The 15,277-nt window shown below is 42.3% G+C and overlaps 1 protein-coding gene across 1 annotated transcript; it reads left to right on the top strand.

Annotated features, from left to right (window-relative positions):
- Positions 1–1,075: 1,075 nt before the first annotated feature.
- LOC310793475 (GTPase IMAP family member 4-like) lies at positions 1,076–1,879 on the top strand (the record flags this gene model as incomplete). The annotated part of the gene is made up of 1 exon (XM_083655279.1): positions 1,076–1,879. The coding sequence occupies one exon, from the start codon at positions 1,076–1,078 to the stop codon at positions 1,877–1,879; it is 804 nt and encodes a 267-aa protein (XP_083511405.1).
- Between the last annotated feature and the right edge of the window lie 13,398 nt (positions 1,880–15,277).

Here is a 15,277-nt window from a genome sequence, read left to right as displayed (position 1 = left end):
TTTAGTTAGTATTTGAAATCACATTGAATTTTCTTACTTGATAAACATAGAAAATCACTTTTTCTAAAAAAGAAGAAGAGGAACTTTGCCGTCCAAAAATCACAGATGACACCAAATGTTGAACAATAAAAACGACCGTAATATATTTAAGATATTAAATGGATGTAGCTGAAACAAAATTGACCAATTTGACCCGGCTATTCTTGGAATAGAAGTCAGTACTGGTTTCAATGCAGTCCAGAAGTTTGGTGGTTCTCTCCCTTTTAAACAACCAAATTTACAGACTCAACTGTCTATCAGTTAAAGAACCTGTTGGACTGTTTAGAACACACAATGACTTAAAACATACAGAAACTTATTATAACTTATTATCATTTACAGGGTTGTTGACAGCAGCCAGAGGTACATTTTGAAGAACTGAGAGCAGAGAAGTGGAGCTTGTTTTGTCACCATCTTCACACTGGAAAACAGGGATCCAAGACCATGGCTGAAGGTAAGATGATCGTGGCTAGATGGACCGTGTGTGTGTGTGTGTGTGTGTGTGTGTGTGTGTGTGTGTGTGTGTGTGTGTGTGTGTGTGTGTGTGTGTGTGTGTGTGTGTGTGTGTGTGTGTGTGTGTGTGTGTGTGTGTGTGTGTGTGTGTGTGTGTGTGTGTGTGTGTGTGGACACGGCATTGATCCTCTTACTGCTTTGTGCTACAGCTGTGATACTGAAAAGAGCACGAGCGGTGTCGACCCTACTCTATTAAAAAACACATTGCAGATCTTCTTCTTTTTTATTGTTAGTGAAACGAACAACACAGCAACTCTTGCACAGAAACTCGGCATATCTATATCAAATTAAACCGTTTTAAATAGTTTTATTTGAAGTGTTTTCGGCTTCTTGTACACTCTTTTCCTACGGTGGGTTTCCCCGTAAAAGGGGCAGTTGCCTTCACGCTGGACGCTCGATGATGTGGCACAGTTCTGGTCTATGTTCATGCAATTGCTCCAGCCTTAATCAGTCATGCAGAAATCAACGCATTTTTCAACTCCTTGCAGACTAATAATGTCAGGAAATGGACTCACTTAATAGTATGCATGACTTTAACTTTGCTCACACACTTACAGCTCTGGAGTTGAGGATAGTTCTGTTGGGCAAGACTGGATCAGGGAAGAGTGCAACAGGAAACACCATCCTGGGGAGAGACGCCTTCAAATCTGCCCCAGGCACAAAATCTGTGACCAACGTCTGTCGGGCGAAAAGCGGAGAGGTGGACATGGACGACGTCAAGGTCAAGGTCAAGGTCGTCGACACTCCAGGGCTGTTCGATACAGAAATGACAACAGAAGCAATAAAGACAGAGATAGAGAAGTGTGTCGACATGTCGCTCCCCGGGCCCCACGCCTTCCTGTTGGTGATCAAGCCAATGAGGTTCACCGAGGAGGAGAGGAAGGCTGTCAAATGGATCGTGGATAACTATGGAGCTGACGCCTCCATCTACACCATCCTGCTGTTCACGTGCAAAGATGAGGTAAAGGCCGAAGATGCCCTGAAGGACTGCAGGGAGCTACGGATACTCAGGGATACATTTGGAGGCAGATACCACGCCTTCAACAACAACGACACAGATGACCGTGTTCAGGTCAAAGAGCTGATCACCATGATCAAGAAGATGGTACACAAAAACGGGTTGGGGAAGCACTACACAAACGAGATGTATGCTGAAGCTCAGAGAAAGTTGGAAGAGGAAGAGGAGGCTCAGAGAAAGTTGGAAGAGGAAGAGGAGGAGAGGAGGAAAGAGGAGGAAAAGAAGAAAGAGATGGAGAGGAGAAGGTGGGATGAAGAGAAAAAGAAGAAAAAGGGTGTTCTTGCGAGGAAACCGTGTGAAGTGTCTTAGCTGCTATTTTCTTGTGGAAATGAACACACATAATTTTCATAGGCTACTAATAAGAATAAGTGTCCATATGTGTGTGTGTGTGAGAGAGAGAGTTTTTATGTGCGATCGGGCTGAAACTTTGAGGAAGTGTAAAGAGCACCCGTGCGGGTCACCCAGATTAATTACCCTAATTATCTAATGATGTGATGTCACTCCAGAGATGATGTCATCAGTGATGTCATCCTTCCTGGCTAAGCAGACTGGGTGGGTCCAACTCCCAGGCGTCCAACTCCCATGGGGGGATGTCCAACTCCCACGGGTCCACTAGTTTAAAAATTTAAAAATTGTCCTTTGATGGAAGCCTTTGCAGTATATAGTGCCATTAGTAATGTCACATAATGCAACACTGTTTTGATCTCACCTGCATACCACTCATCACCATAGATGTCACCCAAGAGAACAAAGCTGAAATCTGGGAGATTATCACTTTAAAGGAACACCTCACCCTAAAATCCAAAATACATATATTCCCTTTCACCTGTAGTGCTATTTATCCATCTATATCGTTTTGTGTTAGTTGCCTGAGTTTTGGAGATATCGGCCACAGAGTTTCTGCCTTCTCTCCAATACAATGAAACTGGATGGCACATTGGCTTGTGGTGCTCAAAGTGCCAATACATTTGATAAACTCAACAGCAATGTCTCTTTCCAGAAATCATAACCCCATTACTCAAGATAATCCACAGACCTTGTTATGAGTTTCATGGAGGAAATATTTTCTTTTGACTGAACTACACCCGCTACCTGCTAACTAGTTCCTATATGAGACTGCAAAAGAAAATAGTTCCTATGAAACTGCTCACTCAAGGCTTGGCTCAAACCCAACCAAACTACCGTTCATCTAACCCAACCAAACCAAACCTGTGTTATTTTGGTTCTGTCTGCTGTCATTGGCGTTAGCCAGCCAGCTAGCTCCATCAAACCCAATATGTGGACAATCATTGCTTTAGACTTATTTTGTATGCACTGAATTAATAATAACGTTAGCTACACTATAAGTTAGTTGTTTGCTTTTTATTTTAGGCTATGTGTGATTATCAACCTGTTTCATATCAGGGACCTCTGATTTAGTCCACATACCAATGGACCCTTAACTTGATGAGATCTGTTTCTGAAAAACTCAAATCTGAGAATTTTGTCATGTGATTTTGTCCTGAATTCTAAGACTGTATTGCAGGTATGCGTAGAGAGATAACAGTGAAACTATGATCAAAACAGTATTTCTCCTACACTGTGTTATTCAATCTCTCTAATTGTGATTACTATACAGCAGTGATCAGCCTTTTTCATATCCGGGACCTCTAATTTATTCCACATGAGACCCATGGACCCCTAACTTGGTGATATTTTGTGTCTGAAAACTCAAATCTGAGCGTGTGTTATTTTGGTCAGATATGATTTTTGCCAGAATCCTAAGATAAGAGTTTATTGCAATATGTTATTCGCAGGTTAACTGTCAATGCATGGAGTGCTGCTTTTGTGAAAATTGTTTACTACACAGTTGAAGAGTTTATTAATGATCATTATTTAAAATGGTAATAAATATTGCAATTATGTTCAATTTGACAGTGCTGTAAATATTGTTATTCTTGTACAATGCATTGCACCCACTTAATATGCCTTAGGTTACTGTTGGTGAGCTCACTAATTGCACATAATAGCCAAATGTTGAGAATATCATAAACAAGGGGACATCTCCATCAGAATTTTAATGAAAATGTCATATGCACCTTCCTTACAAGGTGAACGTTATGTAACAAACAAAAACATGATGAAGACACAAATACACTGTACTGTAACTGTACAATTTAAGGAAAGTAATTGTTTCCACTTAGCAGGCTAAATGTTGAAGAGACAGGTCGGTGGCACCGTGGCGGCCTTGTCGTGGGGTCATTATTTATTTATTTTTGTTTTTTTTTTACAAATGTAATTAAAAATATTTTGCAGTGCACTATGTTCCTTTCTTGTTTGGGAATGTTTCGGGAAATGATTGCATTATTGATATACTGAAAATGTAGCCTATTTAAATAGAATTATCAACAATAACAATCAAGGAAGTTACATGCTTGTAGGCTAGAGAAGAAGAAGAAGCGCGCATGCGCGCACATGTTGTGTTGAACCAACCAACAACCAATACGAATTGAAGAAAATAGTTCCTATGAAACTGCTCACTCAAGGCTTGGCTCAAACCCAACCAAACTACCGTTCATCTAACCCAACCAAACCAAACCTGTGTTATTTTGGTTCTGTCTGCTGTCATTGGCGTTAGCCAGCCAGCTAGCTCCATCAAACCCAATATGTGGACAATCATTGCTTTAGACTTATTTTGTATGCACTGAATTAATAATAACGTTAGCTACACTATAAGTTAGTTGTTTGCTTTTTATTTTAGGCTATGTGTGATTATCAACCTGTTTCATATCAGGGACCTCTGATTTAGTCCACATACCAATGGACCCTTAACTTGATGAGATCTGTTTCTGAAAAACTCAAATCTGAGAATTTTGTCATGTGATTTTGTCCTGAATTCTAAGACTGTATTGCAGGTATGCGTAGAGAGATAACAGTGAAACTATGATCAAAACAGTATTTCTCCTACACTGTGTTATTCAATCTCTCTAATTGTGATTACTATACAGCAGTGATCAGCCTTTTTCAGGGACCTCTAATTTATTCCACATGAGACCCATGGACCCCTAACTTGGTGATATTTTGTGTCTGAAAACTCAAATCTGAGTGTGTGTTATTTTGGTCAGATATGATTTTTTTTTTTACAAATGTAATTAAAAATATTTTGCAGTGCACTATGTTCCTTTCTTGTTTGGGAATGTTTCGGGAAATGATTGCATTATTGATATACTGAAAATTTAGCCTATTTAAATAGAATTATCAACAATAACAATCAAGGAAGTTACATGCTTGTAGGCTAGAGAAGAAGAAGAAGCGCGCATGCGCGCACATGTTGTGTTGAACCAACCAACAACCAATACGAATTGAAGAAAATAGGCAATAAAGAAATGTGAACTTGACATGCTATTTTAATAGCCTACTCAAAAATACACCTCCCACTATACAGCAAAGAGAGGAGTCAATGTTTCTTGATATAATCATTGCCATTCACATCAGAATAATTAGTCTAGTCATTAAGTTTGCTGATAATATTTCTATCATGTTAAGTCTGTCATATTAACTGGTGTATTCAGAGCAAATAGGGAGATATAGAGCATTATCATCATGCTATATATCTCCCTCTTTGCTCTGAATGAGTGAGAAAAGGAGAAAATACTGAATAATTACATCACAACAGTATCCTAATGTTAATTTAAAATGAGATATTCCTCTAAATATGAAAAAAAAAAAAAAAAAAAAAAAACGTCCTCCCAGCACCCCCTGCTTAAAGTGACTTCCAGCGGCCCTGCCTATTCATAGCTTTCAAGGGGCGTTACGTGCTGCCGGGAACGCCCACCTGGCGGTCAAAAAAAAACTTGTTCATTCCACTGCCGCCGAGTCACTAGTTTCTCACGCTGTGTTTGTTCAGCCAAAAAGCCGGATACCTGTTGTGCTATCGGTTGCACTAACCGACGAGGAGACACGCCTGGCTTGTGCTTTTACAGAATGCCGTCGGAGAAAGAAAACTCAGACAGGAGGAGGTTGTGGATTTGTGCGATTAGACGTGGTTCAGTCGCTGGGGAGGGCAAATGGCTACCATCAAAGTACACACGTCTTTGCGGCCAACATTTCATCAAAGGTAAGCTCAAGTAACGTTAACGGGGTATTTTAATCATTATTGTAACGTTACTTGAGCTTACCTTTGAGGAAATGTTGGCCGCAAAGACGTGTGTACAAACGGCTGAACAAACACTGCGTGAGAAACTAGTCGACTTGGCTGGCAGCGAATGAACAAGTTTGTTTATTGACCGCCAGGTGGGCGTTCCCGGCAGCACGTAACGCCCCTTGAAAGCTATGAATAGTGCCCCCCTCCTGAAAATAATCTGGATCCGCCCCTGCCTACACTACATGTTTGTATTTTTTATTGTGGACCCTAGTTGACACGCAAACGACAGACTATAGTCTAGCACCCTGTCCTCAGCACCCTGCTGTAATGAGACTCAGCCACTTTCCACTCTGCTTTGCGCTACAAACCTCTCTTTCTCCAGGTGGGCGGTTCATTCTGTTGGAGGCTACCCGTACTGTAACCATTACATCATCTTCACTTGCTTGATTCTGATTCTGATTATTATGTCACTGTCAAGTGAAAAGCCTCTATCTCCAAAATGTCAACTTTTCAGGAATGAAGAAAAACAGCCTTGTTTTAGCTTCATCACATTGCATTTTTGATTTTATCCTGTGGGTGTTCTTTTGGTTTCATGAGCCCAAGAGGTCGGAGAATTTCCTCAATCCTCTGAGGATAATGCAATGCTTTTATGCTTCAACTCAACTGAAAACACCAACATCACCAAGATTGGAGTTAAATGATTCATAGGACAACATTCTGATTCTGATTATTATTGTTGTGATTTTTATGCCTCCGCCGGCGATAGCCGTGGCCGGGTGCATTATGTTTTTGGCTTGTCCCTCCATCCGTCCGTCCTTCCGTCTGTCCATTCGTCCAATGCTCATTAACGCGATATCTCAGGAATGCATTCAAAGATGAATGATTACATTTTGGTGGTCAAAGGTCAAGATCACTGTGACCTCACGACCGTCTGTTCCATGCTCATTAATGCAATATCTCAGGGACGCCTTGAGGGAATTTCTTCAAATTTGGCTCAGACATCCACTGTGACTCAAGGATGAACTGATTCGATTTTGGAGGTCAAAGGTCAAAGGGCAAGGTGACTGTGACCTCACATCCATCCGTTCATCTAGGAAGGGGGCGGGGCTAGGTAAAAGGGGCCATAGCTTTTTGTCAGGTCGTAGAGAGTCTGGATTTGAGGGGTGGTTTGGGGGAGTGGCTAGCGGGATGTGGGTCGTGGGGGCGGGGCGTTATCAGTAAGGGGCGGGGCTATGGAAAATGGACACTAGGTTGGGGGAGTGGTCAGGGGGATACGGGTGGTGGGAGGGGGTGTGGTGAGGGGCTAGAGGAAAGGGGCCGTAGCTAGGGATAGGACAGTCATAGAGAGTCGGGGTTCGAAGGGTGGGAAGGGGGAGTGGCTGGGACGATGTGGGTGATTTAGGGGTAGGGTTAGGGTTAGAGGTATGAAAATTGTCCATGTTGAAAATGATTAGCCCTGTTGCTGAGGTACCCCCAAACTTCAGCTAAAGTGCCCTAAGGCTGAATGGCCACACCACTGCGCTGTGGGCTTCAAGATATTTGTGCTTGTATGAGTCATGGATGTAGACTGCAACTTGACTTTTTGGCAGAGTCATACAACCGTGAGGCAGTTATTGTTGTTGTCATTGTCTTGCTTGCTGTGCTGTAAGTTCAAGTTCAGGTTAATTTATTTATATAGCCCGTTATTAATGAGCCTAACTAGGTCTAACTGATCAACAATAAACCAAAGAACAGAATGTTATAAGACATAAACAAGGAAGCAGAACAAAGACACACAATAGCAATACATTTGAGCACATGTCACATAGCCAGAAAGCCTGAAATAAGCCTTGAATCGATCATCATCCAAAATGAAGGTCCAAGACCGGTGATATTCTCTTTCTTCATGTATTTTTCATTATTTATGAAGTTTGTTTGTAATATGGGACATTCACTATCAAAACCACTATGTCTTCTCTTCAATCACCATCTCTCTTATAATGTACATCTCTGACATATACTACCCCCCAGTCACTATAGCCATAGTTTCGCAGTTCGCAGATGACCTCTGCTACTGGTCCAGCTCCAAACGCCCACAACTAGCAGCTAAAAAACGTCACACATGCATAACTGAAATAAAACACTGGTCAAACATGTGGAGAATCAAACTGAACCCTGCCAAGACACAATGCGTCCTTTTCACCAAAAGCCCTAACCTGCAGCGCAACAACAGTATCAACTTAACGTTATACAACCAGAAAATCAACATCAGCAAAGAAGAAACATTCCTTGGGGTACTTTATACTTTTACTCTATTGATATTTGGCAGACGCCTTTTTCCAAAGCGACATACAACCAGGTTATAAAAACAGTACAGCAATAAATAACACAAAAACAAGAAAAACAAGGAGCAAACAAATGCATAAACAGCAAGAATTAACACAGATGAAGAGAGGCTAGAAGAAAGTGCATAGGGACTAGAGAGGTTGCTACAGGGGGTAACTATCCAAAGCAACATGACCTGGACAAAACACATCAATATCCTGGAACAAAAGGCAAACAACAGACTCAACCATCTGAAAGCCCTCTGTGGAAAAAATGGCGCATCACCCTCTACAGTCATAAAAGTCTACCTGGCCTACATCCGACCACTCTTCGAATACTCTGTCAATAACTGAAACTGGCACACAGACTCCCGTTTGACATCAGCAATCACTACATTCACAAAATAACTGGCATCCAAACCCTGAGACAAAGACACCGTACACTAGCATTGAAATACCCAAACAACCCGGCCCTCCAGGAAACTGTAAATGAAGCCAGACTAAGTGTTGATACCCCCCCTGTCATTCATCCTACAGCTGACATACAGTAAGCCCCCCACCATCATAACCTATAACTGCACTTATTCTACACTGAGCACGATTCCACCACAGTTGCTTAATATCACCCATTATGCACTAATGTAGCACTGTCACACACTAATGTAGCACTAAGGTCATGTGACACGCACCACTTTTCCTTTCTTTGATTGTTTGTTTGTTTGTGTGGTTATGTTTGTTTGTGCCTCGGCCCACATGTTCCTCCAACCCCAACAGCTCCTCCCACCTCTTCTGCCGCCAACCAAGATGAAATCAGGCATAGGACCTCAAGCCCTGTGCTATCCTTCCATGCTCATCATGATCTTCTAGTCTTCAATCACCAAGCTGCCAATCATATCCCAACCTCATCCCAAACGGGACTCTGCTGACTGCTGCTGCTCTGTGGATAAAGTGTACAATACAATATAATATAATAATAATATAATATAACACCTTGACCTCTACTGTTACCCATGTGGGAACTCCTGACATCCACAAAGGGGCAGCAGAGGTCTGCTATGTTGCTCAGCTGAAACAAACCACAGTCATTGCTTCCTGTCCCTGATATCCTGATCAACCTGGTTACAGTTGATGTGTGAGTCCTGCTGAAAGAAGCATTAGACGCACAGCTCAAGGAAGTACTGTGTGTGAGATTAGAGGGAAAGGAGTGGATACACATCACAAGACAGTGATTGTAAATCATACCCACAATGCATTGATGACAGAATCAAACTTAGGAGAAAGTGTTCTGAACATAATATAGCAAATGGGGGTTTGATGTTATTTTTGGCATTAGCATTGTTGGCAAACTGAAGACACCTTCGTTCTGATTTTGTTTGCATGATATATGTATTTGCATATATGCCAATGGGGAATTCCACACATGCCTCATCAATTATTTGCAATTGTGTGAAACAATGAAGGCTTTATGTGCAGAATACTGCACGGTTGAATACGACAGTGAGAACTGTAGCCTCTGGTTCACTGAGTCATGTTCTCTTTCTCTTGTTATTATTTTTAATATATGGATTTTTCCCGGGTATCTTTTTCCAGCGGCATATAAAGTTATTTGTTTTCAGAGAGTTCTGGATGCCTGAGGAGAACAATGGACCAATTAAACACACGACGCACACGCACGCACGCACGCACGCACGCACACACACACACACCGAGACTCACACGCACTCTCTCACACACACACACACACACACACACACACACACACACACACACACACACACACAGAGAGAGACTCTCACACACATGCACACACACATGCACACACACACACACACACACACACACAGAGACTCTCTCTCTCTCACACACTGACACACACGCACAAATACACACACACACACACACACACACACACACACGCACACACACTTTACATTCTGCAAACGTTGTTCTGATTGCTCCCTCTTTTCCTTGGGAGGTTATGAAGTGTGCAGAGCATATTGTCTTCCTTAAGCACCTTCGAAACACTCTATCAAACACACAACTCTTCCCTCAGGTCACATCCCACTAGTTTGGAATTTCTCTTATTTATCTTCTCCTCCACCACCATGATCATCATGATTGCATCTCCCGCTCGCCTTTGCCAAAATTTCACACTTGAAAAACACACACACATTTCCTCAAGTATTCTTATTGGTAATAAATTCAACGGCTATTTAAATATGTTTCACTGAGGTGACCAGCGGTTTGTCATTTTCTGCAAGAGCTGGCAGAAATATTCCCTCTCATTAACGGAGTCATAAAACCACCACAGCCTGTCGGAAACACCTAGATCACTGAAGAGGACACGCTCAGCACTTTCAGTGCGCACACAAGTACGCGCACGCACGCACGCACGCACACACACACACACACACACACACACACACACACACACACTCACACACACACACACACACACACACACACACACTCGCGCGCGCACGCACACACACACACACACACACACACACACACACACACACACACACACACACTCAAATGATGATAAAGAGAAAACAAGAAAGACTTGAGTCCAAGAAATAGCATAGTGAAGGAAAGAAGAAGACTACTATTACTTGCATGAGCTTTGTGTAAAGTTGTGTTATTTGAGTCAGATAAAAAAAATACTCTTTTTCTTGCAGTGATTGAACACCAGATGGACTATTATGTATTCACGCCAGGCTTAAACACTGTAGTTACCGTAAGTCATTATGTGCAACTTGAATTATTGCAGTAAAATATAGGTGCCTATGTTTACTACTTTATGTAAATTATTTCATTGCAAAGAATGAAAGAGATAAGAGCGGGGAAAGAAAATTGTCGGCTTTCCTTCCACACTCTTTGTTCAGGGTGCATACGAGTGGAAATGATAGAGGCACTATTGTTCCTCTGCAGTCTACCACCAAAATGATTTAAAAGCTGTTATATTAAGCTAGAAATGTTGCATATTGGGGCTTTAATAATGTCCCTCCTCACTTGTTCTACCTGTATAAACCATTGGTGTTCTATGAAAACGTACGAGTACGTGCTGTATAAACGTATGTCACCATTTGCGCCAAATAACTTAATTGATAAGAACCTAAATTAATAGTTTGTCCGTGCAGCATAATGACTGAGACTGTACATTGTATAAAAAAAATAAAAATAAAAATAAAAATAAAAATAAAAATAAAAGCATAACAGCTTCGCCTCTTGTCTTGATTAAACTTGTCTGTCCCCACACTGGAAATACCAGAAACAGTTATGCGACCATGACAGTCTCCCCACATCTCCAAAAAACGTCAAAGATTAAACCCCGTCTTTGTTTGTCACAAACACCTGCATGCACACACGTGCACGGCAGCCATGCAATTTGTCGTCCGCATTTGACCCATCCTGGCTCCTCCTCCTCCGTGGTCGCAGGTGTTAACAATGCTCGGAATAATCGATCGGTTTTATTGGACTCCATCAAGGTTGTATAGATTGGGGCTGAAAGACACAGCAAACTGTTGGAGGTGTCAGAGGTCAGAGGTCAGAGGGTACTCTTTTACACGTATTATGGTCATGTTCTGTTCTCCAAGATTTCTGGCACAAAGTTCATAAGGAAATCTGTGATATTGTGAAGCTTGATTTCTCTTTCTGTCCTAGACTTTATGTTTTGGGTGACCCCTCACTGCTCGCCCACTGTGTGGGTGAGGTAGCAGACTGGATCCAGACTAGTATTATGGTGGGGAGGCAAATGATAATGAGGGGGTGGAAAACAACAGGGGGACCCTCCATGCACGAATGGCTGATTGAACTGGGAAGGGTGTCGTCCTATGAACATCTGTCCTATAGGATGCATAACAGACTGGAGGTCTTCACCTTGAAATGGGGGACATACCTGGCTACTAATGTAGCATAGAGACAGTCTGCATGTCTGGGAACGCCCACAAAATGTTAAACGGCTGGCGCGCGAGTGGGGTAAAGCCGCCCATATATCTCATGGGCTGACTCACCAAAAGACGGTGCTGCGGCTCTAAACTGCAGGTTTGGGGGTTCTAGAGCAGAACACAAGACGTCTGCTCAGATGTGCGTTTACTGCGGTGGTTAAATCCCCGATCGTGTCTGCCTGGGCTGGGCTATCAGCTAAATTCTAACTTTGCTGAATGGATAGAATGTTTTTTTTTTACCCCACCCTGACCACGCCCCCATCCAGGCTGAGCCAGCTAAACCAGCGTCTATGACGAGACGTGGCCTCAACCTATAGGTCCAGGACACTTTATCATAAGAAAGGACTCTGGACTGATTGAGAGCTACCGACTGTATGACATAAGATTCAAAAAGTGGCTGTGCCTTTTTTGTTTTGTCTGTCTGTATTTTCCTTTTAAATTATTTATTATGTTTGATGTACTATGTCTAATGTTGGGGATTGTTGTTAAAATAATAAAAAACTTTAAATAAATAATAATAATGCTCGGAGCAGTGGGCAGCTGCCGTGAAGCGCCCGGGGACCAACTTCTTCCAACAGCCACTGGTCAGACGACGATCTAGATCTAGGACATACGTAGACATTTTTGCTGTGAATGCAAATCGCTGACTCAATGAGTTGCCTTTAATTAGCTTCTTCGCCACACTGTTTTACATTCTGTAATTTTTTTGAAGTGTTGATTGCCTAATTCTGGCAGCCTTTAGGCTAACTACAGCCTTTTTAGGCTAACTACTGGAGAATTAACGCTACTGTAATTGCATTTCATTTGACAATTTGCTTGATCAAATTAGATTTTGTCTACTGATGTCATTCCACTAATTAACTTTTTTCCATTGACTGCTTCTCCCTCTGTATTACACAGCCATGCGCTCACGCACGCAGGCGCGTGCACACACAAACACACACACACACACACACACACACACACACACACACACACACACACACTCACACAGGCACACGCAGGCACACACACAAACATACAGGTAGATTTCATTTCAAATTTCCAAAGCTCAGTCTTTTAATGGATTTGGCCATTATTCCCTCACATTAATTATTCAAGCAGTGGTCAATGGGCTGCAGCAGTAAACCTGGTGACTCACAGAAGGAAAGACTAAACCCATGAACTGACTTCATAATAATGAGGGTCCTTTTACAGGCCATTTTCTACCTTGAAATTTAAAAGCGTATTCTCAATGTCCTCTCAATGTCTATTCAAGTCTCTGGCATCATCACACGGCCATCTTGGTATGACAATAACGGGTGATTGCAATCAAGTAGGGCTTCTTCAATCAAGCAGGAGCCCAGTTGGGGTCATTAGGCTGTTGGAGTGCATCTGGGCCTGATGTCCTCCTTGGGCTTTACTTAAAAGCCTTCCGTTTAGTGTCGTGCTCCCTCTCACCTGTTTTTTGTTCTGTTCTCTTGGTTTGTAGTTTTTTGTCTTGTTTAGTCCTTAGTTAGGCTTAGTTAGTTTAGGCTAGTTAAGTTAAGTTATCCTTTATTTATCCCCATGAGGAAATTCATCCTCTGCATTTGACCCATCCTCTAGGAACCTGCACTGCACTGCACTGCACTGCAGCGCCCGGGGACCATCTCCGGTTATATTGCGTCGTTTGTCTTGGCTCCGGTTGGACCATACCCACTGCTGAGGTCGGTCCTAACCTCAGTGCCAAGGGTTCCCACACTGCTCTTCCCTCCCCAACAGTTCAGAGCTGATGGGAGGCTGGCAAACAACAGATAGACAACCCACCAACCAACAAACAAACATGAGGATGGTGAACGGACAGAGACAAGGTTGGTTGGTTGGTTGGACGGAGGGACAGATGGACAGACGGACGGACGGACTGACTGACAGAGAGACAGAGTGTGAATACAGAGGGAGTGTGACAGGATGATGGTAAGTGTATGAATTTGGCAAAACTTGTGCTCGTCTCTAATTTCATCCAGATGAACAATAGTTGTTTATCATGTCTGAGCCTCTGCTTCTCCAAGAATAGCCCACTAAAAACTCCGAGGACACATTCAACATCTGGACTCTCTCTCTCTCTCTCTCTCTCTCTCTCTCTCACACTTGGGTTGTTATTGTTGTGGATTTTTATTATATAGTGTCATAACATAGATAGCTTTTCATGGCAGATTACTCTATTCCCATTGCAGACCAAATTCTGGTGGAAGCATGAAAACCAGTTTGATGTGACTAATCGACTGTTTGAAAAGTGTTATAGGCGGCTACAATATAGTTTGAGTGTTACCCATCTGTGTGTGTGTGTGTGTGTGTGTGTATGGATGCATGCATGCATGTAGTATGCATGTATGTATGTATGCATGCATGTACTAGGCATCTCACACGCTATGCACGCTCGATTCCTAGGCTCGCACGCTGCATGGGCTCGCCTGCCCTGTCTCCCTCTCTCTCTCCCTCAGTCTCTCCCCTTTCTCTCTCTCTCCCTCTCCCTGTCTCTCTCGTGTGTGTGTGTGTGTGTCACTGATGACATCATCAGTGATGTCACAATGCCTATGTATGACATGATGGTATGACATCAGTGATGTCACTATGACATCATCAGTTGCCATTGCTCAAGTGACATCACTGATGACATCACTTATATCATCAGGGATTCATGACATCACTGATGACATCATCAGTGGGGAAAAATGTAAAGAGAACAGATTGCCCGCATGCTCCCTTTTATAATATAAGGATGTATGCATGTCTGAAAGAAAGAAAGAAAGAGGGCCAGATCTGTGGTGATGTTATCCAGTTCTAGATGGTTCAGCCTGGTGGCCAGGTCACTAGTGATGTCATAAATCCCTGATGTTGTCACAGATGATGGCATACAGTTAGACAGCTTGCCGTCGTGGCCAGGTCACTACTACTGTATAGTGATTCCGGTATATCACCAATTATGTCATAATGATGTCATAATATAATATTCATCGTTATGAGCTTTGTTTAACGACAGACATCTTACATTTAACAGGTTCATACTGAGCTTCTTATCTCCGTGGTGACATCACAGTCACTTGATAGCCGAGTGTTTTGTGTTGTCGTGCTTTCTACGTTAGCAGTTTAGACTTTTTTAGAACTTTATTTTTCATTTTTAGAATGTAACATGTACAAGAGACATAATCACACTTTATACAAATGTATCACAACCAATCAAATAAAAATAACATCTTAAGTTTTTAACTTTGTAAATGAAATTGAGAGCGTTTTTAAACTTTGGAGTTATTGCTTCAATTGGCTAACATAGTATGGATAAAGGCAGGCTGACTGTGACTACGTGCGTGTG

Source organism: Poromitra crassiceps, assembly GCF_964638095.1.
Source record: "Poromitra crassiceps genome assembly, chromosome: 19".
In the NCBI taxonomy this organism is placed as follows: Eukaryota; Metazoa; Chordata; class Actinopteri; order Beryciformes; family Melamphaidae; genus Poromitra; species Poromitra crassiceps.
This window is presented reverse-complemented; position numbering and strand designations above follow the sequence as displayed.